This window comes from Tupaia chinensis, unplaced genomic scaffold (assembly GCF_000334495.1).
Source record: "Tupaia chinensis unplaced genomic scaffold, TupChi_1.0 Scaffold147869_1, whole genome shotgun sequence".
Lineage (NCBI taxonomy): Eukaryota > Metazoa > Chordata > Mammalia > Scandentia > Tupaiidae > Tupaia > Tupaia belangeri.
The window spans coordinates 1,139,600-1,162,738 of record NW_006207719.1 but is presented as its reverse complement, the minus strand read 5'-3'; the positions used below and the strand labels follow the sequence as shown (position 1 = coordinate 1,162,738).

Below are 23,139 nucleotides of genomic sequence, written 5' to 3'. Positions count from 1 at the left end.
TAACTAGTGCATTTATAATGCAGCCATTTGCATATTATGTGCATTAGGTTCTTCAAAGCCCAGAGGACACAGAACAAATACACTCCTTTCTAGAAGAGTAGAATCATAGACCTATTTTTTTTTTTTGGTATTTTTTTTTAAATGTACGGATTAATTTCACATTTTACACAAAGTCTCCATCATAATGTATGCTTTGCAGTTATTTTGTCTTTTAACTGGTTCTTCCCTTTGCACCTTACCCTGTCTTCTACCATATGCTCCCCCTCTCTTTCAGTCTCTGGTATCTACACTTATCCTTTGTACTATCATACCTTTAGAGCTTTCCATTTCTCCCATATAGTGCAGATATTTAGTACATATCAAGAAGGGATATACAGTGCATGTTTTTCAAAGTCAGCTCACTTCACTCAACATGAAGTCCTCTATATTCATCCACTTTGAATCAAACAATAAGGTCTCATTGTTTCTTACAGCTAAGTAATATTCCATAGTATATTTGTGCCACAATTTTTCAACTCCATTCATCATGTTTTGGACACTTAGGATGATTTCATTTCATAGCAATTGTGAATAATGCCGTAATAAACATGGATATGCAAGTGTCTTTCTGACTTGGGCACAGTGTCAGGATCAGTGCCACTCCATCTTTTTTACTTTTTTTTTTTTTTTTTTTTTTTAATCCTTTGGGTATATATCAAGGAGTGGGATTACTGGGTCATATGGTAGTTCTATTTGTAGGTTTTTGAGGAACCTCTATTTTTTGTTTTCCACAGAGGTTGTTACATTCTCACCAACAGTGTAAAAGTGTTCCCTTTTCAACACAGCCTCTCTAAGCACTTGTGATTTTTTATTTTTTGGATACTAACCATTCTAACTGGGGTATAATGGTATGTAATTGTGTTTTTAACTTGCATTTCCTTTTTGACAAGAGACTTTTAACATTTTTTCATATACCTTTTGCCCATTTGAAAGTCATCCTTGGAGAGTTGTCTGTTCAATTGATTGCCCAATTTACATTTATCATCTCATTTATAAGAGATACAAAACAAATAAGATACTTAGGAATAAACATAACCAAAAGGTGAAAGACTTCTACAAGGAAAACTATGAAAAACTTAAAAAAGAAATTGAGTATGATACAAAAAAGTGGAAAGATATCCTGTGTTCTTGGATTGGAAGGATCAAAATGTCACTTCTACCCAAATTAATTTACAAATTCAGCGTGATTCTGATCCAATTGTCCATGACATTCTTCACAGAAATGGTGGTGGAGAGAGAAGAGAATCAAGTGTTGACCAAGGACATAACTAAGATCTGTCATATGGATCATGATTATAAAAAATAGCTGTGCTGCATTTCTTCAACCTTTCCTCTATCCATATTCTCTGCAATGTGAATTTATAGCTTCTCTCAGGAAGTGCTGTCCGTTTACCCACCTTTTAAATCTGGGCTGGATTTGGAACTTGCTTCAGCTGACAGAATATGCCAATGTTTGATCTAAGCCTAAAGAGACCTTGCACACTTCTGCTCAATCTTGTAACCACTGCCACGGCCTTGTGAAGAAGCCCAGTATTGCCTGACGTCTAAGGTGAGAGAACACATGAAGGAGGACCCCGTTGTTTCAGCCAGCCCTAGATGTGCAAGAACTCATCCAAGGTCAGTAGAATTGCCTGCCTAACCTTCAACCAACCGTGGACAGGAATGTGCTCAATTGAGATGTCTAGAAAAAAACACTGGGCAGACCTGTGGACTCAGAAGTAATAAAAGTCACATAATGCTATTGGTCACAAAGTTTTGAAGGTTATTTTTAGTTAGTTGCAGCTATAACTAAGTGATAGAATGATAGTAATTCAGTTATATAATAGGCTATATTTTGTTTTGAAGTATCTTGCTGCCATTCAGTTTTTTAACTGAGATGTAATAATGTATACTTGAGTACAGTGTGAGTTTTCAGTACAAGAATACACTGTGGGGCCAACCTGTAGCCTCGTGATTAAGCTGGATCCTACATGGCCCACTATGGTTTGAATCCAGCACTAGCAGCTTGAAATGCACACTGGGTATATGTATGTGTGTTTCCCCAAATTCCAACAGGATGGAGAAATAGAGAGGTTCAGTGTGACCACCTCCAGCTGGGGTGTGTCTTTCCTTTTCTTGTCTCTATTTCCCTCTGGCAATTAAAAAAAATTAAGGAAAAGAGAACACAATCATATTGATTACATAAGGGTAATTAGTATATTTGTTATCTTAGCTGTTTGTCATTACTTTGTATTGAGAACATTCAAAATCCTCCTTTTCTTAGTTACTCAGATATAAAGTAAATTGTTGTTAACTATATTCATTCAATTGAGTTGTCAGAAAAGTCGTTATGCATTTTTGCATAGGAAAACATAGAAAAATATGTCATGACTTTTCTATGACTCGAGACTGTATTTTAGAACTGGAAATGATTCCTGTTCTCTCTCTGTAATTCTCTTCCCATTCTCTATTTCCTCCCCTCCCCACTGTCCTTCCCAACATATAGTAGTCATTCTTTAACTCTGCTTCAATGAGGTCTTTTTTTTTTTTTCAGTTTTTACACATAAATAAGAACATGTGGATTTCCCTTTGTGTGCCTAGTTTATTTCACTTAACATAGTGTCCTCGGGCTCACCCATTTTACCACAGAATAATGGACTTTCATTCTTTTTAGTGGATGAATAATATTCCGCTGTATATACAAAGGGACTTCAAAAGGAATTTGGAAAAAATGGAGTTAAAGTACAAGTTTATTTTGGTGCAAAAAATGTTTGAAATTCTTGTGCAGTTTTCCATAATACACATTTTTCCATTAACTTTTTGAAGGCTCCATGTATATATACATTTTCTATAACCATTTGTTTATTGATAGGCACTTAGGTTAATTCCACATTGTTATTATTGTGAGTAGTGCTGCAGTGAACACTGGGGTGCAGATATCTTCATGATGTACTAATTTCCTTTCCTTTGTACATATGCCTAGCAGTAGATTGCTGGATCATATGGCAATTCTATTTTTAGTTTTTAGAGAAACCTTCATATGTTTCCCACAATGGCTGTACTAATTTGCATTTGGGAATGCTTTTCATTTTTTCCCCTTAAAAAAAAAAAGAACAACAACAATAATAACAACAACAACAAAACCCAAAAAACCAGGGCCAGCCTGTGACATAGTGGTTAAGGCAGTTGGATCCCTCATGACTACGTACTTCAAGTCCTAGACCTTGGTGGTTTGAAATACATGCTGGGCACATATGCATGCATGCTCAAAATCCTGAGAGGAGAATGGAGGAGAGGTAATTGCAACAGGGTCATCCCTCTTGGGGAGTGCTTTCTTTCTCTGTCTCTCCCCCCTACCTTTGTCTCTACAGCAAGTGCACATGCTCTATAGTAAAAATTAAAAAAAAAAAAAAAAAAAAGTAATGACTTTGTACCATACTAACCTCTCCGCTCAGCTTCTCTCCACTGCTAAGGAGGAACAATATCATTTCTCAAACTTGTGGAAAGCACCGTTCTGTCCTGAGCTACCTGATAGCTGTCTGCCAGGCTGATAGTCAGAGTGCAGATGTTTATTAAACATCCTATGCCAAACACTACAACGGTTCTCAGTCCAGGGACTGCATCAAAACCCCCTGAACTTTTTCAAAAAACTCCTACCCAGGCTGCCCTCCCTTCCCTCCTCTACTTCCCTCTGAATCTGTCATAACCCCTGCTGTGAGGTTTCTATGGGCATCAAGAAAGTGTTCTGCTTATTTCAAGGAAAGGAAGCCTGTGGTATCCCAGGACACAAAATAATACAGGCTGTTATTTTGCCTACTGCACAATGAACTTAACCTTCTCACCATCCAGAATGGCATTTATTTGCTTCCTTTGCCTACCAAGATCCTAACTGATACCGATCAGTTTCTACAACTCCTTCCAGTGATTGTTCTTCAGTCAAGTGCGTACTGAGCACATGGCTGCCTAATCTTGCAGTAGGAATTAGGAGCATGACCATGTCCCATTGGGGAATGCCCTCTCTCTCTCTCTCCAGTGAGTGCTTGCATCTCTCTAAGAGAGAAAGAGAAGGCAATGGTGGTGCCTAACATTTACTACATACGAGATACCTTGCTTTAGAAGGATGAATACTATCATTTGTTCTTCACAAACAGAGCTTAGATGAGATGTTTAAACTTTTTAAATAATAATAAATAGTATTGTCAGAAATAAGCCTAAGACTTAATCCCAACACAAGCCTTTTCCACTGCACACATGCCTGAAAGATCTGTAGTCATGCAAATGGTGACAACACTTGCTCAACATATACAATGGAACAAATACATTAGAAATACTTAAGAAGAGTGAGTCATGGGGAGTTACTTGCATGTTTAGACAGGGTGGAATTGAGAGAAATCTCCTGTGACTAGCTAATCAATAAGAGCATGGAAAATAAGAGGATTTCTGGAAAGACAAAAGGGAGAAGGCTTCCTATGCTAGATGGGAAAAGATGATCAAGACTGGAGTGACCTGGTAAAAGACATCCGTGTCCTGGGAGGCTTCCAAAGGTCTGATAAAGAACAAAAGAAAAGGACTTAAGAAAACAGATATTGAGACCAGAAGGTGGTGTAGTAGTTAAGATGCTAGATCCCACATGGTCAAACATAGGTTTGCGCCTCAGACCCAGCAGATTGAAAAACATGCCAGGTGTATGTGTGTGCATGCCTAAAATCCTGAGTGAAGAAGGGAGGAGAAGAGATTGCAGTGTGACCATTCCCCCTGGGGAGGGGGGTGTTATTTCTCATTTTCTTGCTGTTTCTCTGTCTCTATCGAGTGTACATATTCTATAACAAAACACTTAAACATAAAAAAAGGAAAAAAAAAACAAATTAAATACTATAAAATCTGTCTATAATCTTTTAGCATATGTACCCTAGTTCTATCATTATTTTCTTGCTTCCTTTGGTTCTAATTTTTACAAGTGGAGAATTTGAATGTTGGTATGTATTAACTCATAAGCTGTTTGTATATATTTCAACTTTATGACCAAAGTAATATTAAAAAGGTAAAATACAATTAGTGAAAATAATTATGGTACATTAAAAATGTTTATGCTACACATTTACTAAATAGGCAATTTTATAATGTATAGCAGTAATCACATTCTGGGTTATGAAGACTTGACTAAATTTTCTTGGGGTTTTGAGCCTATTCTTTTATATTCATGTGCATCTACTTTCAAGTACATGAACTTCAAACAAGAAAAGGTTGAGCAAATGTTTTTGTTACCTGGACTACAAGGGCCATATTCTCAAAATATGGGCTATGGAGCCAGTATGCTAGAATCACCTAGGGTGCTTGTTACAAATGCCCCAGTCCAGTAAACAAAAGAAGAATTTCTATGTATGTCACTTTGGAATCTATATCTTAAAGCAAGCTCCACGGAAATAAATGGAGGAATATTCAAGTGTGTGTGTGTGTGTGTGTGTGTGTGTGTGTGTGTATCCAGACAGAATATCCAGACACAAGGTGAAGCAGGAACTCATACATGCTTAGTGATACACACTAAGTGCATTCCATTGAGCTTCACTTACAGTAATTAAGCTGGAAGCGTCAGCCTCTTAGGGATCATTATTGAAATCTTCAATTAAAAACACTTGGAATGAGTTCCAGCCTTCGTTCCCACACAAGAGCTTCACCCACCTAGCATGCCAGTAAGCTCTTTCAGTTCCTGGCTCTTTCAGTTTTAACCATCTAACTTAAATGCAAACTGAACCATTTCTGGGAAAAAAGTAGATATTTAAGTAAGATATTTTGTATTTGAAATCAGTCCTCTACTATTGTTGGGTGACCTGTTTAACTTCTCTGAATCTGTTTCTTATTTTCAAAATGTTGCTAAAATTCCCTCTTGTTAGGTATTTATAAAAATTAAATGACATAATGCATATCAAATGTCTAGCAAACTGTCCGTCACAGAGCCAACATATTAGAGACTGAACAAATAAGAGAGGCTTTTGTTTTCTTTTTTATTTGATAATAAGTTAAGCAAAGCAAGTTTATAGTAACTTATTTAACATTTGGAGGTTGCCTAATTTTCCCACAAAATTAGTCAGATTCTCTTCATGGTGAACAAAGGATTAGCTTTAAGCACAACTTCTACACTTAACACTTAAGCCTTGGATCCAAAATACCTTAATAAGCACTTCTGAACACCTTGGGCTTCACTTTTCAAATCAAAGGTATAGAAGGGAGGGCAGTACAGATATAAAACAATGAGATTAAAATAGAAATTGTGATCTCTTAGGCAATCTCCCACTTTATATGCCTCCCCTTTCTTCCTTACATTTCCTACCCACCATATTCACATCAGCACGGATCGCCCAACATTTGTCTGCCAGTCTCCTTTCTGTTTTTCCTCCTATTCTTCCTTCCTTCCTTTTTCGCCTTTTATTCTTTTTTTAATAAATACTTACACAGTGATTTAACGTGCGAGGCTCTGTGCTAGCCCTAGGGAGACCAACATGAACATGGAGCATTGGGTCTCGAGAAGTTATGCATAGGGTATGTGGGAAGCCCCAAGGAGGGGCAGCTTATTCAGCCTGAATGAAGGGTAGTGAGGGCTTCTAAAAGGAGTTCTTGTGCTGCTGGGTTTTGTTAATTTGGAAGACACTTGGTAATAACAGACAATAAAAATGCTCATACCAAGGTTGAGTATTTCAGTAATGGCAGCATGATGAAATTGAGTGATTTCTATTACAAATAGCAACTGTAAAAACTGTATAAAGTTATTTAAAAACACCTATTCGAGGGACCAGCAGGTGGTATAGTGGATAAGGTGCTGGACTTCCACATGGCTGACCTGGCAGCTTGAAAATCACATCAGTCGCATGTGCATGAGTGCCCAAAATTCCAGGAGGAGAAGGGTTGTGGTTTGGCCATTCCCCTGAGGGGTGATTTTTCACTTTCCCTCTCACTGTCTCTCTCTGGTGAGCGCCATGGCAAAAAACCTTAAAAACAAATAAATAAGTAAAAATATGAAAACCAACAACATTTGAAGGTACTAGAAAATGACCAAAAGCAGGAAAAAACTGAACTGGTACAGCATTGATTAAGAAGGAGTGTGAGACTTCTCTGCTTTAACGTTCTCCTCACTCCTTGTTATGAGCTGAATTCTGTTCCTCCAAAATTCATATGGTTATGTCTTAACCCCCAGTACCTTAGAATGTGAATATATTTGGAAACAGGGCCTTTAAAAAGCTAATAAAAGCTAACGAAGTTCATATGGTAAGTCATAATCTAACATGACTGGTGGCTGTCCTTAGAAGAAGAGGAGGAGGTGCCACGGATGTGCACACACAGTAATAAAGGCTATGTGAGGGCACAGTGAGAAAGCTGTTATATGTAAGGCAAAGGGGAAACCTCAGGGAACATCAAATTTGCCAATTCCTTAATCTTGGTGTCAATAGGTTTGGTTCTGGTTTGGTAAAGTTCTGGTCTAACCTCCAGAACTATGAGAAAATAAATTTCTGTTATTTAAGCCACCCAATCTATGATACTTTATTATGGTAGCCTTTGCAAATTAATACATCCTCCCATACCCAACTTTTTTGCTGTAGAAAACTGCAGTGATATTGGTTTGAGATGGCAGGTGTGAAAGTTTAATATTGTAGAATAGTTGGGAAGTTAGGTGGGGAATTTGGAAGCAAGAGAGCTACAGAAGAGCAAAAACTCAGTATCTGAATATAAACTGCCCAATTCCCTGGATGAGTGTTAACAATTTCGGGAACCAACAGTTAGTGTAATGGCTATGTCACTGGACTCCCATATAGTCAACCACGGTTCGAGTCCCAGACCCGGTGGCTTAAACTCACACAGGATGTGTGTGTGTGTGTGTGTGTGTGTGTGTGTGTGTGTCCCCAAGATCCTGAGAGAAGAATGGAGGAGAAGGGATTGAGGCATGGCCATCCCCCCTGGAGGGTGATTTCTTGCTTTCTGTCTCTCTGTCTCTCTCTGTCTTTCTGGCAAGTGCACGCACCCTATAGCAAAAACCTCTCCAAAAAACAAACAAACAAAAAATTTTCAGGGAGCACAGGGTGAATACAAGAAAAGAAGTGAGGGATTTTTTCCCCCCTTTTAAAACAGAATTGTTTTTGGTGAGGTTTAAGTTTTCTGCAACTTCAACTGAGAGTGGTTTCCAGTATACACAGCTCAGACTGCTGCAGCTGTCAGAGGGCAAAACTCAGAAAAGGAAATGGAAATTTATGGAAAACCATGGAAGCAAGTAAATCACAGAGGGTTAGCTCTAAAATATGAATATAAATTGCCAAAATCCTTGGCTGATGCTAAACTACACAAATTCAGGGGCAACCTTTAGGAGCCAGGTTGAAGGAACAGCTAGAAATAAAAAAGGCTGAGCAAAGACATTGACTACTGCACAGTGTGAAGGAAATATATTTTGAAGTTTGAGTATAAACAAGGTTATTGCCTACTGTTAAAAAAAAGCACTGGCCCACCTGGTGACTTGGTGGTTAAGGTGGCTGGATCCCTCATGGCTGACTGTACAGTTTGACTCAGAAGCTTAGAAAACATGTCAGGTCTGTGCACATGTGTGCTCAAAGTTCCAAGAGAATGGAGAAATGATTGCAACATGGCCATATGCCCTGGGGAATGCTTTCTCACCTTCTCTTTCTCGCTGACTCTCTCCAGTGAGTGTATATACTCTGGAGAAACTATTTTTAAAAAGCACCAATAATTCCAATAATTCTCAAAAATGCAACTTCTAGTATCAGTGTAGTGTACTCTCATCAAATTTGGAATTTGGTTCAAATTCCAACCAAAAATCATTAAACATTAAAACAGGAAAGCATGACTCACACTTTGAAAAAGGCCTGTTTCCAAGTAGGTCTAAACACTGGATTTAGCTGACAAAGACTTTAGTTTTTAAAAAGGAAATACGGTATTAAGAATCACCAGAGGGAACCAGCAGTTAGCATAATGGCTATGTCGCTGGACTCCCACGTAGTCGACCGCGGTTCGCGTCCCGGACCCGTTGGCTTAAAACTCACGCCGGGCGCGTGTGCGTGCGTGCCCAAGATCCCGACAGGAGAATGGAGGAGAAGGGATTGCGGCGTGACCATCCCCCCTGGGGGGTGATTTCTCGCTTTCTGTCTCTATGTCTCTCTCTGTCTGTCTGGCAAGCGCACGCGCCCTATAGCGAAAAAACCTCTCCAAAAAAAAAAAAAAAAAAAAGAATCACCAGAGATGGTCTCTCTACAGAGAAATGGAAACTAAAGAACAAAATGGAAATTTTAGACCTGAAAAGTACAGTAACTGAAATGAAAAAATTCATTATATGTTTCAACAGTAAAATTGAGATGCCAAAAGAAAGAATCAGCACATTTAAAGACAGATCAATGGAAATCATCCAATATAAAGAATAGAAAAAACACTGAAGAAAAGTAAAGCTCTTCAAATTTGTGAGAAAATATTTAGCACCTGAAAGATAAGTAATCAGAATTCTAAAGGGAGAGAAGAGAGAAGGCAATGTAAATATATAAATATATATATTTGAAATTAGAATTGCTGAAAAATCCTTAAATTTGATTTTTAAAAACCCACCAATTTGGGCCAGCAGATGTAGTGGTTAAAGTGCTGAACTCCCATGTAGCTGACTGTGATTTGAGTCCTGGACCCAGTAGCTTGAAACTCACACTGGGTACATGTTCATGCATGCCCAAAATCCCTAGAGGAGAATGGAGAAGAAGGGACTGCGGCATGGCCATCCTCCCTGGTGGGTGATTTCTTGCTTTCTGTCTCTCTGTCTCGGTCTCTCCAGCAGGTGCACATGCCCTATAGCAAAAATATCTCAAAAAAAAAAAAAAAGACCCATTAATTTATAGGATTTAAAAGCTTAACACACCTCAAATAGAATAAACAAAACCAGAGCTAGCAATCACAAAGCCAAATATAAAAGATTAACAGGTTATTTCTCATGTATACATAGATTTCTTTGTCTTAATTTCTTTAAAATACAGTGTTTAAATAGAAATATAGCATCATATTGGTGGATTTATTTCATATATATATATATATATGTATGTATGTATGTATGTATATATATATATATATGTGACAACAAAAGGACAAAGGATGAGGGCACTGAATGGGACTATTATCATTGTAAAATTCCTATATATTTTTGGCAGGCATAATTAAATATTAACTCTATTTAAATTATGATGAGTTAAAAATCCATATTACAATTCCTTGAGCAAGCAAGAAAGCAAAAACAAAAAGGGTGGGAACCCAAAAAAAAAAAAATAGAGCTAGAAAGCCAACTGGAGAATTAAAGTATAGACTATTTTGTTAGAATATTTGTGATAAAATGTTTAACACAAAAGACAGGAAAGACCAAAGGAAGAAAAAAGATGAAATGAGGAAACTAGTGATATGGAAGACCTAAATCCAAATGCATAAATATTTATATTAAAGGTAAATGTGTTAAACACTCCCATCAAAAGTCAGAGATTGTTAAGCTTGATTTAAAAAAAAAAAGTAATGGCTGACCCCATAGCCTAGTAGTTATAGGGAGTCAGATCCCATATGGCTGACCACGCTTTGAATCCCAGCCCCAGCAGCTTGAAAAACACAATGGAGAGATGGAGGAGAAAGGATTGTAGCATGAACATTCCCCATTGAGAGGTGCTTTCTCCCTATCTGTTTTTCTCTGGCAAGTGCATGTACTCTATGGCAATTAAACAAATAAGTAACTAGGGCCAGCCTATGGCCTAGTGGTTAAGGTAGCTAAATCCCACATGGCTGAACGTTAGGTTTGAATGTGGACACAGTGGCTTGAACAACATGTTCATAATCCTGAAAGGAGAGAGATGTTAAGGAGACAAGATTGTGACATGGCTGTTCTCCTGGGGGTGCTTTCTCACTTTCCTTCTCTCTCTCTCTTTCTCTCTCTCTCTCTCTGCCTCACCCTGGTGAGTGCATGCACTCTCTGGCAAATTAAAAATACAATAAAGAAAGAGAGAGTAGCAAAACCCACCTATTTTCTGCCTACAAAAGACATACACTAAAAACAGACACAAATATGTTTAAAGTAAATAGACAGAAAAGGTTCGAGATGTAAATGGTAAGCCTAAGAAAGCTGTAGTGGCTATATTAATATCAGACAATATATAGACTTTTTTTTGGTAAATAATTTAATGATGATAGAACACTCACATTTCTTTAAACACAGTATTTCAGTTTTTGTCTGGAGTACAGATCTGAGATGGTACAAACTGTACTCACATACTGAACCACTAATTAAGTAAACAGAATGACAAAAATATTCTCCTGACAGGTTTCCATTTCCTACTACCTCTTGCCAGACTTTTAAAAATTTTATTATTAGTATTTATACATTGAATAGCTATATATCATTTAGATTATAAGGAGACTTTACCCAGCAATATATAGACTTTAAGATAAGGAGTTGTATGGAGACAAAGGCAGCATTTTGTAATGATAAAGTAAATATAATAGGAATGTATAATACTTTATAAGTGCTAATGACAGCACATGAAAATACATGAAGCAAAAATTCCATAAATGAAATGATAAATAGACAAATTACCAATTCTAGTGAGAGCTATAAATTTTCTTTTCTTAATAATTGATAGAACAAGTAGACAGTAAACCAATAAAGGATTTAGAACACATGAACCATACTATCAATTAACTTGACTTGATTGTCATTTACAGAATAATACACCAAGAAATACCAGAATTCACAGGCTTGTCTACTACATACAGGACATATTCTGAGATAGACCCATGCTTGGTCATAAAACAGGTCTCCATAAAGTTAAAAAACTTTTTTTTGAGACATTTTTGCTATAGGGCATGTGCAATCGCCAGAGAGACAGAAGGAAACAGACAGAAAGCGAGCAGTCATCCCCAAGGAGGAGAATGACCACGCAGCAATCCCTTCTCCATTCTCCTCTTGGGATTTTGGGCACACATGCACACATGCCCGGTGTGAGTTTTAAGCTGCCAGGTCTGGGACTTGAACCACGGTCAACCACATGGGAGTCCAGGATTGTAATCATTAGGCCATCTGCTGATTCCAAGTGAAAAAAATTTAATTATGGAGAACTTGCCCTCTGATCACAGTAGAATTAATCTAGAAAATGAAATTTAATTAGAAAACAATGATAAGACATATCTGAAAGATCTCTATATTTTTGGAAACTAATCTATTCCCACATAAATTGTGGATCAAAGAACTATGTGAGAAATTAGAAAATATTCTAAATTGAATGAAAATGAAAATAAAATATACCAAAATTTTCTAATGTACTGAAAGCTGTACTTCTCAGAAAATTTATAGTTTTATTTGCTTTTAGTAGAAATAAATATTAAAATCAATTATTAAAATTAATTAAGTTCTATTTTAAGGAACTAAGAAAAAGTGCAAATTGAATACAAAGTATAAAATGAAAGAAGTAACAATAAAGTGGAAATCAACAAAGAAGGAAAATGGAAAATAAGAAACAAATCTGCTTCTTAGAAAATATCAATAAAATCAAAACTGTTCTAGCTAAACTGATTAAGAACAAAAACTTAATATCATGAATAATAAAGAGGACTTAACTACAGACCCTATAAACATTAAGTGGTTAAGAAAAATATTACGTGGGCCAGCAGGTGGTGTGGTAGTTAGTTAAGGTGTTGGACTTCCACATGGCCAACCGTGGTTCAAGTCCTGGACCTGGCAGCTTGCTTTCTCACTTTCTCTCTTTCTCTCTGTCTCTCTTTGGTGAGCCCACATACCCTATAGAAAAAATTTTAAATAATAATAAATAAAATTTTTAAAAAAGAAAATATTATGAACAACTTAATGTGCAAAAGACTTGGAAAAAATGAATAAATTCCTGGAAAAACATAGATTTTCAAAGTTTATTCAATAAGAATTTTAAAACTGGAATAGTTCTGTATCAATGAAATAAACTGGATTTATAATTTAAAAATTTTCAATTATTGGGTTGTTAGAAAAGTCATGACTCATTTTTACATAGAAAAATATGTAATGATTTTTCTGACAATACAATTAAACTCTGTTTAAAAAAAAAGAATTATTTTATTTGACTTTATTATTTTAATTTAACCAGAGAGGGACAGGGTAAGAAAGAGAGAAGGAAAGGGAAAGTGAGAAAACAAGCTACCAGGCCCGGGACTCAAACCATGGTTGCCCATGTGGGAGTCCAGCAGCCTTAGCCACCATACCATCTGCTGGTCCCCACAATAAAACTTTTATATCCAGATAGTTACACTAGTGAATTTTATTAAACATTTAAGAAAAAAGAAATACCAATCTTAAACTCTTTAAGAAGACTTAAGAGGAAGAAATAATTCCAAATTCTAGATATAAAGATAAGATCACTCTGATACTGAAACCACAATTTAAAATAAATAAATAAATTTTTAAAAAGGAAACTACATAATGGATCAGCCTCATAATGTAGCTGTTATGCACTGTGCAAAGGGGACTGGATCCCACATGGCCAGTGGTGGTTTAGGTCCCAGCCCTGACACCTTTTAAAAAACAGTAGGGTAGTAGGCCAGCCCTTAGCACAGTGGTTAAGCAGTACACACAGGGAACTGGATCCACATGGTTGACCATTTTGCATTCTGGTCCAGTGGCTTTAAAAACATGCTAACTGCATGCACATGCCTACCCAGGATCCTGATGGGATGGAGAAATGGAGGAAAAGGAACTGCAGTGTGACCAAGCCCCACCTGGGGGTGCTTCTTCTTTTCTCTCTCTCACCCTCTCTGGCAAGTACGTATGCTCTCTAGCAAAAATAAACAAAAACAACAACTATAGGCCAATATCTCTCGTGAACATAGATTTAAAACCTAACAAAATATTAGTGAATGGAATGAAAAATAAAAAGAATACATCATGACTAAGTGGGATTAGCCAGAAATGCCAAGTTGGATTTTTTGTTTTGTTTTGTTTTGCCAGAGAGAGATAAAGAGGAAGAGGGAGAAAGCAAACCCAATGGGACATCTCTTCTCCTCCATTTCTCCATCCTCTTGGTATTTGGGGCACACACACATATGTACCCAGTGTGTTTTTCAAGCTGCCGGGCTACCTGAACTACAGTCAGGCCATGTGGGAAATATGACTCTCTCCACAAAGCATTTAACTGCTGGTTGGCTAACATCAGTGTGTGTTTTCGTTTAGTTTAGTTTTGTTTTTATTCCTACAGGGAGGTGTGCTTGTGGGGGTGGAGGGATGGGGAAATGGAGTGGGAGGGAAGTGAGAAAGCATTCTCCATCTGGGATAGCCACACTGCAAGCCCTTCTCCATTCTCCTCTGAGGATTTTGGCTACACACACACATGCGCCAAAGTGCTTTTTCAAGTTGCCCAGTCCAAGACTTGAAAGGCACAGTCGGCCATGTGGGATCCAGCTACCTTAATCAATGTGCTCCTGGATGGCCCCTTAACATCATTCTTTATGGCGAAAGGCTATATTCTTTTCTCCTAAGATCAAATGTTGATTAAGCAAAGCTTTCCGTACTCACCACTTACCATCTATGTTATCTTGGAGGTCTTATCCGATATAATCATGCCAATGTGGATGGGTCTGGAACTCACAATAGCCCAAGGCCAGCAATTGCCAACATTTCTTAGGCCTCTGAGAATTCACTGCCTCTGCCCTCCGCCCCACCCCCACCCCCATCCCAGTGATAAAAAAGCAATCTGAGACCTTGAGAAGTTGAACACCTGCTTATCTAACCCTTTCTCCCTGAGAACAAACTCTGGGCTACATCTTCCTGATGGGCTGCTTCTTTCTGATAGACTTCTTCTCCCTGATAGGATAACTTTAGCCCGCTGAGAGCCGCTCCTCCTGAAAACTTCCTGATAAAAGACTGTGTCCAACCCCCAAACTGGGCGGAAGGTTCTAATTGTTAACTCCTCTGCACCCGCTGGCATATTAAAGAGTTACTCCTATCTCTCTGGAGTGCTGCCTTTTCATTCCTCATGGTGTGGTTTTCTGCAACAATGCAAGAAAACAGCCAGACATATAAGGGAAGAAGTAATGCTGTCTTTATTCAGAGATGGCATGATTATTAAAAAAAATCCTAAGGAATCTTCAAAAATATTATTAGAATTGATAAATAAGAAAGTTCTTAGGGTAATAAGTAACTGTGCAAAAAACAATCATCTTTCAATACCATGGTGGTTTTTAAATTTCTACAAATTGTTTGACACTGTTCTCTTTAAAAGGTAGATTCTAATTTCCTTTCCTTGAAAGTGGGCTGGCCATTAATATCTGGCTTCTAATGAACAGAATGTGGTGGAAGTGACAGTTGAGAGTTCCCAGACTAGGTCACAATGGTCATTATTGTTTCTGCCTTGTTCTTTTCGATCACTTGGTCCTTGGGAAACCAGACATCTTGTCATAAGGGTACTCAAGCAACTCTGGGAGGCCCAAGTGAAAAGGAACCAATTTGTCAGCACCCCCATATCAACTATGTAAGTGAGTTGCCTGGGAACTGCCTCTAGCTTCAGTTAAGCTATCAGATTTGAGACCCTTCATCTTTGAGTCTTTTGGCTGAGGCCCCTGACATAGTGGATTAGAGATAAATTACCCTCAGTGTACCCTATCTGAATTCCTGATCCACAGAAACTGTGAGAAGCTAAATGATTATTATTATTTTAAGCCACTAACTTAAAAAAAAATATTTCTTTTAGAGAGATTTTTGCCATAGGGCACATACACTTGCCAGAGAAACAGAGAGACAGAAGGTGAGAAATCACCTCCCAGGGGGGATGGCCGTGCTGCAATCCCTTCTCCTCTGTTCTCCTCCTGGGATCTTGGGCACGCATGCGCATGTGCCCTGCATGAGTGTCAAGCCTCCAGTTCTGGGACTTGAACTGTGGTCAACTATGTGAGAGTCCAACCATGTAACCATTACACCATCTACTAACTTTAAAGGTAATTTGTTGTGTAGCAATGAGTAAAATATATATATGTGTATATATATATATATGTATATATATGTGTATATACACACACACACATATATATATATAGTTCATTTTATATAAAATGAACAATTGGAAAATGAAATAAAAAGTAAATTCTAATTACCATAACCAATTATGTAGGGATTAATTTAATTAAAGGTATACTGTATACTGAAAACTACAAAACATTACTCAAAAAAAACTTAAATAGAGAAATATACTATATTCATAGATTGGAAGTTGCCATGTCAGTTTTCTCTGAGTTGATTGAAAGATTCAATGCAGTTGACCTCAGTAGACTTTTGTGCTGAGGTCTTCACGTAATGAAGTTGGCTCCTTCTTCAATGCCGTCATCTCCTAAGTGCTCTCTATACCTTACTTCCTTGGTTTTTGATTTGCATGGCCAGAATCAGTGCTTGGCTGGGGAGGGCTAGCACAGAGCTTTTTTCTTTCTTGGCTTTATCAGTTGTTAGGCAAAACACACCATAACTACTCAGAATCCTTCTTGTTAGGAATAGAAAGCTCCTAGAGCAGGGTTATCCAGGGACACTTTCCTTAAAGTTCCCAGAGTCTCCAGCAATCATTTATTTTGCTTCCATAAAAATTTGAATAAAAAGTATATTGCAGAATCCATGAGCCCATGTGAGGTATAGTAATTTATCAATGAAGATTTAGAATCATGAGTAAAGAGGGCTGGCCTGGTGATGCAGGGGTTAAGTTCAGTGCATAGAAAGCTAGATCCTACATGGCCAACTAAGGTTTGGGTCTTGGCCCCCTGTGGCTTGAAAAATATGCCAGGCATGTGTGCGTGAGTGCTGGAGATCCCGACGTGATGAAGAAATGGAGGGAAAAGGCCAGGTCACACTGGGGATGGTGGTGGGGTGCCTCCTCCCCACCCTCCTCTTTCTCTGTGGTGAGTGCACACACATACTAATAATTAAAAACAAACAGAAGGATGGGCAGAAAAAGATAACTATGTATTTGTCTATTCATCAGTCAGTACACATAAAGATGCTCTGTTATGCCCATGTACCATCACTGTATTCTTTATTATCAAATGCATTGTTCCTGGCTTGTCTCCTGCCATGAGAAAAAGGTAACAATACTGTTATTACAAAGCCCTGAATCTCAGGAATTTGTACTGAAACATCGCAGACCTCCTTGCTTGTGTTGTTCTCCAACACCATTGTTTTAAGGACTGCAACATCTCTCCTGCCTCCTGTGAATACTGACTTCTTTTTTTTTTTTTTGGAGTGTTTTTTGCTATAGGGTGTGTGCGCTCGCCAGAAAGACAGAGACAGAAAGTGAGAAATCACTCCCCCCCCCAGGGGGATGCCCACACAGCAATCCCTTCTCCATTCTCCTCTCGGTATCTTGGGGACGCATGCACACGCACCCAGGGTGAATTTAAGTCACTGGGTTCAGGATTCGAACCGTGGCTGACTACATGGGAGTCCAGCGACATAGCCATTACACCAACTGCTGGTCCTACCTGCGAATACTGACTTCTAATGACCCTTCAGAGATCCTCACAGTGCTTTGTTAGTGATGACCACAAATGCAGGTCTTACCCAGAGTGTTAGGGAAAACGTGCATGATTACTTATTTTCTGGCCACTAACATTACATTATAATGTAAACATAGATCAACATGTTTTCTGACTGTGTCTTCTCTTAAACCCTGTAATTACTGCCCTCCTAACAGTGTGATCTTCTTTTATGCTGGCTGCTCCCCTACCTTCCACACACTGTCACCAGTGGCAGGATAGGATAGCCTGTGAGAAGAGCTGAAAGAACTGTCCCACTTGCACAAGAAAAAATCGTCCAGCTGAAGGATGACCCAGGAGAGTAGGGAGATGCCCCACCAGCGGAGGTGAGAGTCTGCTGCAAAAACTTGTTCGTGTTGTGGAAAAGGTTCTCAAAGAGCCTTGGAGAGTGAGGCCCAGCCTCCCTGGAAGACTGCCTAACACACGGTATGGAGCCTGTAAGAGGGAGGTGACCACCACAGGGGCCAGCAGGGGAGGCCACAAGGTAGAGTTCACAGTTGCCTCTCCTGCTGCCCTCAGGCACTGCGGAAGAGAGCAGCACTACACTAGAAGAGGTGGAGAAAGCCCCCGCAGAATCCATGCACATTCTGAAGCTGAAGGGTAAGAGATGACCCTTGATAGCCTAGGGCCCTAAGCACATGCTCCATCTGATCTAAGGTCATGATCATGTTACTGCATTCCGACCCTAAGTCATGTCCCATCCTAAAAGAAATATACTAGGAGGTCCAGCTCAGGGATCTGCTCACCAGGAACCATGCCCCAGAGCTTCTCCTGGCATTTGGGGGTGGGAGTAGAGGGAAAGCGCTTGCAGAAAGGGAGAGATGAGACAAGGGAAAGAGCTTTCAGAAAGGGAGAGATGAGACAAGGAACCATGGTGGTCCCTTTCTGGGCTCAGAGAGGCTGGCCTGGCTGGCTTTGTCACCCTGGCTGGTCTTTGGCACTGAGAAGGGATTTAGAAATTTTCTAGAAAGTAATTTTCTAAACTGGACACACAAAAATCTCAGGACATCCTGGTACCACTAGCCTGCTTGACTTCAGTGTCGGGGAGGGAGATTCAGACAATTTCAAAGTTAGTGGTGAGGTGGGGTTTCCCTTGCCCAGACCAGAGGATGGTACTGAGGGTTCTGGTAGCTGCTATTCTTTGGTATACTTTTGATATTCTCAGTGCCCTGCATGATACCATCTTTAGGCAAAAGAATTTCCCTAAGGGTGAGGGAAATTTCTACTGTTTTTAGAACAGACTAAAAAAGATCAAACTTGTTAAGGAATCACACCACTTTAAATCCTTTCTAGATTAATAGGAATTAATCTATTTTCTTGCCATAAAACCACCTCTATTTTCATTTAATTAACCAAGGCTCTAGTGAAGACAAATCATGGGATTAGCTTCAATTCAGTTTGGGTGTACTGGAAGCAGCAAATCCTTTTCTAATACTGGTAAATACAGTGTAAAGGCCTACTGTCGTTCCTTCTATCTCTTATGCTAAAGTATAGCTCTGGGAATGCTCTTCTGATAATTAAATTTGAAGTTACCGAGCCAGTCTTGTAATCCAGTAGTTAAGAGAGCCAGATCTCACATGACCTGTCATGGTTTTAGTTCCAGCACCAATGGCTTGAAAGACATGCCAGGCATGTCTTGAGAGGATGGAGAAATGGAGGAGAAAGGATTGCGATGTGACCACACCCCATTGGGAGGTGCTTTCTGTTTCTCTCTGGTGAGTACAGGCACCTCTAGCAATTAAAAACAAAACCAGTTTATTTTATTTATGATATCCTGTACATATGTATGCATGTGTGAGAGAGAACGTATCCTAAACAGGGTCTTATCACTCTATGACCCCCTTTCCCCAGCCCTCCAGCTCCTCAGGATCCTGGGCATGCATGTACATGCCTGATGCATTTTCAGGCCAACTCAAGGGTCTGAACCTGTGATCAACCATATGGCTATTGTTTAGTTTGCTATTGACTCTACCACCAGGCTGGTCCATCCCTTCTGATAATTCGTAATAGGTAATTGTCCCTCAAAGATTCTAGACAGGACAACTGGAACACACAGAAAGTTATAATGTGCTACAACAATTCAGCAGTCATTTTTGACACTTCGTTTTCTTCTTGAAAGTTGTTATCAATCTTCTATCTATCCATAAATCAACCATTTACAAAATGTCATGGTTATTCAAGTCACCTGGATTATTGCATCAGCCTTCTTAGTGTTCTGTTGTCAGTCTCTTTTGTACTCCTTCTCTTACAGACCAGACAATTCCAAAATGAAAACCTATTCATGTCACTTCCACCTGTGGCTTTAATGTCTTGTATCACTCCTTCTCTATGGCCTTCTCCACACCTTCTCTTCCCGATGTGGAATTTCCTGCCACTACCTCATCCCCGCCAGCCTGGCCTCAACTTACATTTTACTTTCTCTTAGAATCTATCTCAAAATCCCCAGATTAGTCTTCTCTGTTATTACACAATCACACTTTGTCATCTTTACTTACTTAAATGTGCCTATTTCTCACTAGAATGCAAAGAAAGAGTAGAGATTCTGTCTGCTCTGCTCTCCACCGTAAATCCTTTACGTAGCACAATAATTTAACAGAAAGTTGCTAATAAACAAATTATATCCTGTTTACAACTTCACAAAGTAAACATTATATTAGCCTCATCTTACAGAAAGGTTTCCCTTTCTGTAAGATTTAAGCACTAGGATTTTATATGCTGAGAAACAGTTTAGCAAATGTCCACACTGCTTTTTTTACTTTTTGCAAACCTCAAGAGTTTTTTTCTATTTGTCTTGAAAGTGTTAGTGTTCTTCACGGCAATCATCTTGAGAATCACTTCAAAACATTTGGCAGGAGGGCCATGATGTGCTATAAAAGCATGCATAGATGCCTGTGAAATTTTAGGAAGTATCTGTCTTTAATATGATGGTAGCTGTGCCATCCCAGTTATCTGATATTTATCACATGCCTTAGCCCAGTTACGAATGTGTTATGACTTGATTTGGATGTTCTGACTCAGGCATTTTAACTTTTAAAAAAAAAAATTTATATTGCTTTAATTTAAATAAATTAATTATTTTTATTTAATATAAATTATCAATTGCTATCTTTTTTGGGGGGGGAGGTTTTTGCTATAGGGCATGTGCGCTCACCAGAAAGACAGTGAGAAACAGAGAGACAGAAAGCGAGAAATTACCCTCCGGGGGGATGGCCATGCTGCAATCCCTTCTCCTCCATTCTCCTCTCGGGATCTTGGGCACACACGCACATGAGCCCAGTGTGAGTTTAAGCTACTGGGTCCGGGACTTGAACCGCAGTTGACTACATGGGAGTCCAGTGACATAGCCATTATGCCAGCTGCTGGTCCCACTATCTTTTTTTTTTTTTTTTTACTATAGGGCACATGTACTTGCAGGAGAGACAGACAAACAGAAAGCGAGAAATAACCTTCCAGGGGGATGGCCACGTTGCAACCCCTTCTCCTTCATTCTCCTCTTGGGATTTTGGGCATACATGCACATGTGCTCCACATGAATTTTAAGCCTTTGAATCCATAACTCACGCTGCAGTTGACTATGTGGGAGTCCAACAACATAACCACTACGCCATCTGCTGGTGCCTAAATTGCTATTTAGGTATTTGTTTAGTTCCTTTTATCCTTTTTTTGCTTTATTGACATTTAATTGACAAAAATTATGTGTATTCAAGATTTATAACATGATGTTTGTATATGCGCATATATTGTGAAATGATTACCACAGTCAAGCTCATTAACATATTCATTACCTTACATGGTTACCTCTTTTATTAGAAAGGTTTGTTGTTTTTGTTTTTGTTTTTTTGATAGATTTTTGATATAGAGCTCATGTGCTCACTGGAGAGACAGACAGAATGCAAGAAATCACCACTTGGGGGTAGAAGGGTGGTCATGCTACAATCTCTTTTACTCATTCGCCTCCTGGGATTTCGTGCACACACGCACACATGCCCGGTGTGAGTTTTAAGCTGCCAGGTCTGGTACTTGAACCATAGTCAGCCATGTGGGAGTCTAGCACCTTATCCACTACAGCACCTGCTGGCCCTCACATGGTTACCTTTTATTTGGTGGTGAGAATACTTAAGATCTACTCTCTTAGAAAATTCCACAAACACAATACCACAATACATTGTTATTAATTTTTGATTCTGGGACCTCCCTTCCCACCCCCCTTTTTTTAACTGTCATAGGGTGTGTGCAGTTGCTAGAGAGAAAGAGAGACAGAGAGAGAGGGAGAAAGCATCCCACAGTGGAGCATGGTCACACTGTAATCACTTCTCCTCTCCCTGATCCTATCAGGATTTTAGACACACATGCACAAATGCCTTGTGTGCTTTTCAAACCACTGAGGCTGGAATTCAAACCGCAGTGGGCCACCTGGAAGCCAGTTCCCTTAACTACTAGGCTATAGGGCCAGCCCCAACTTAGGAATTCGTGATGACCCTGCCCAAATCATGAAGAGCCTGTCTTAGGCTGGAGGATCTTTAAACACTGGTCTCTACATTCTTGGAGGACAGCAGTCAGTGGGAACTGAATAATAGTCCCTTTTCAATGGGTCATGTGATTACTACAATTGTTTCCACTTTTTTTTTTTTTTTTTACCAGTCCACTTTGTTTATTTATATCACCTGCCTGTCTCCTTTTAGGCACAAGGGTTTGCAACCCCTACTCTATAGAGAGAATGTTCTCCCATCCATCTCTACTTGTTCAAATCCTAGCCATCATTCATATCCCATCTCAAATGTCAGCCTCTCATCACAAGAACTCACAAGCAGATGTGAGTTCTTCCTCTGCATTCGTAACGTGTTACACTTCTTTGGTAGCATATACAGTATCCAGAAATATTATTATTATGCTCTGTATTCTACTTATTTTGTACTCCTGACTATAGTGTAAGATACGTAAGTGTACACATTCACCCATCCACTCATTCAGCACACATTCAGTAAGGACTAGGTGCCACACACTATATTTAATGCTATGGCTATTGCAGAGAGTCAGAGAAACAGTACAGGCCCTCAAGGATCTGACCCAGTCTTTGGCTACAGAACCAGACAAGGGTATTGTATTTAATAATAGTTGGCATTTGCTGAAGGGAATTTAGATGCATTTGTTAATATTTGCAAGTATTTTTATTTGGTGACTGTATTACCTCAGTTTATGTCATTCTGTCACAAGTATTAAAGCTATCTTTCTTTAAGAAGCAGTGTAAGCATCATAATTTTGGTTAATATATACTGACCACTAAACATTTCTTCTCCTATTCCAGTTACGCTGAGTCACTGTCCTAAAATAGTACCCAAAGTTCTCAGAGGTCCCCCTAGATTTATTTACCTGGGTAACTGCTGAAAGAAAGGCGACTGCTGCTGGTGTCGGGATCTTTGATATTGAAGTCCCAGTGCTTATATATCCTGAGCATGGCTGCGTACGTGTACCAGCTTGAGTGAGCAAAAAAGATGTTCTCAAATCCAGGAAGAACCTATAGCCAGAATCAGTAAATAATGCAGAGTACAACTTTAAAGGAACGTG

The 23,139-nt window shown here is 39.0% G+C and overlaps 1 protein-coding gene across 1 annotated transcript in view; it reads right to left on the bottom strand.

Moving 5' to 3' along the window:
* PLBD1 (phospholipase B domain containing 1) overlaps positions 1-23,139 on the bottom strand; it is a 69,974-nt gene that overhangs the window by 12,816 nt on the left and 34,019 nt on the right. The window contains 1 exon segment of the mRNA XM_006169967.1: positions 22,945-23,089. Within this exon segment, the coding sequence (XP_006170029.1) occupies positions 22,945-23,089 (145 nt within the window).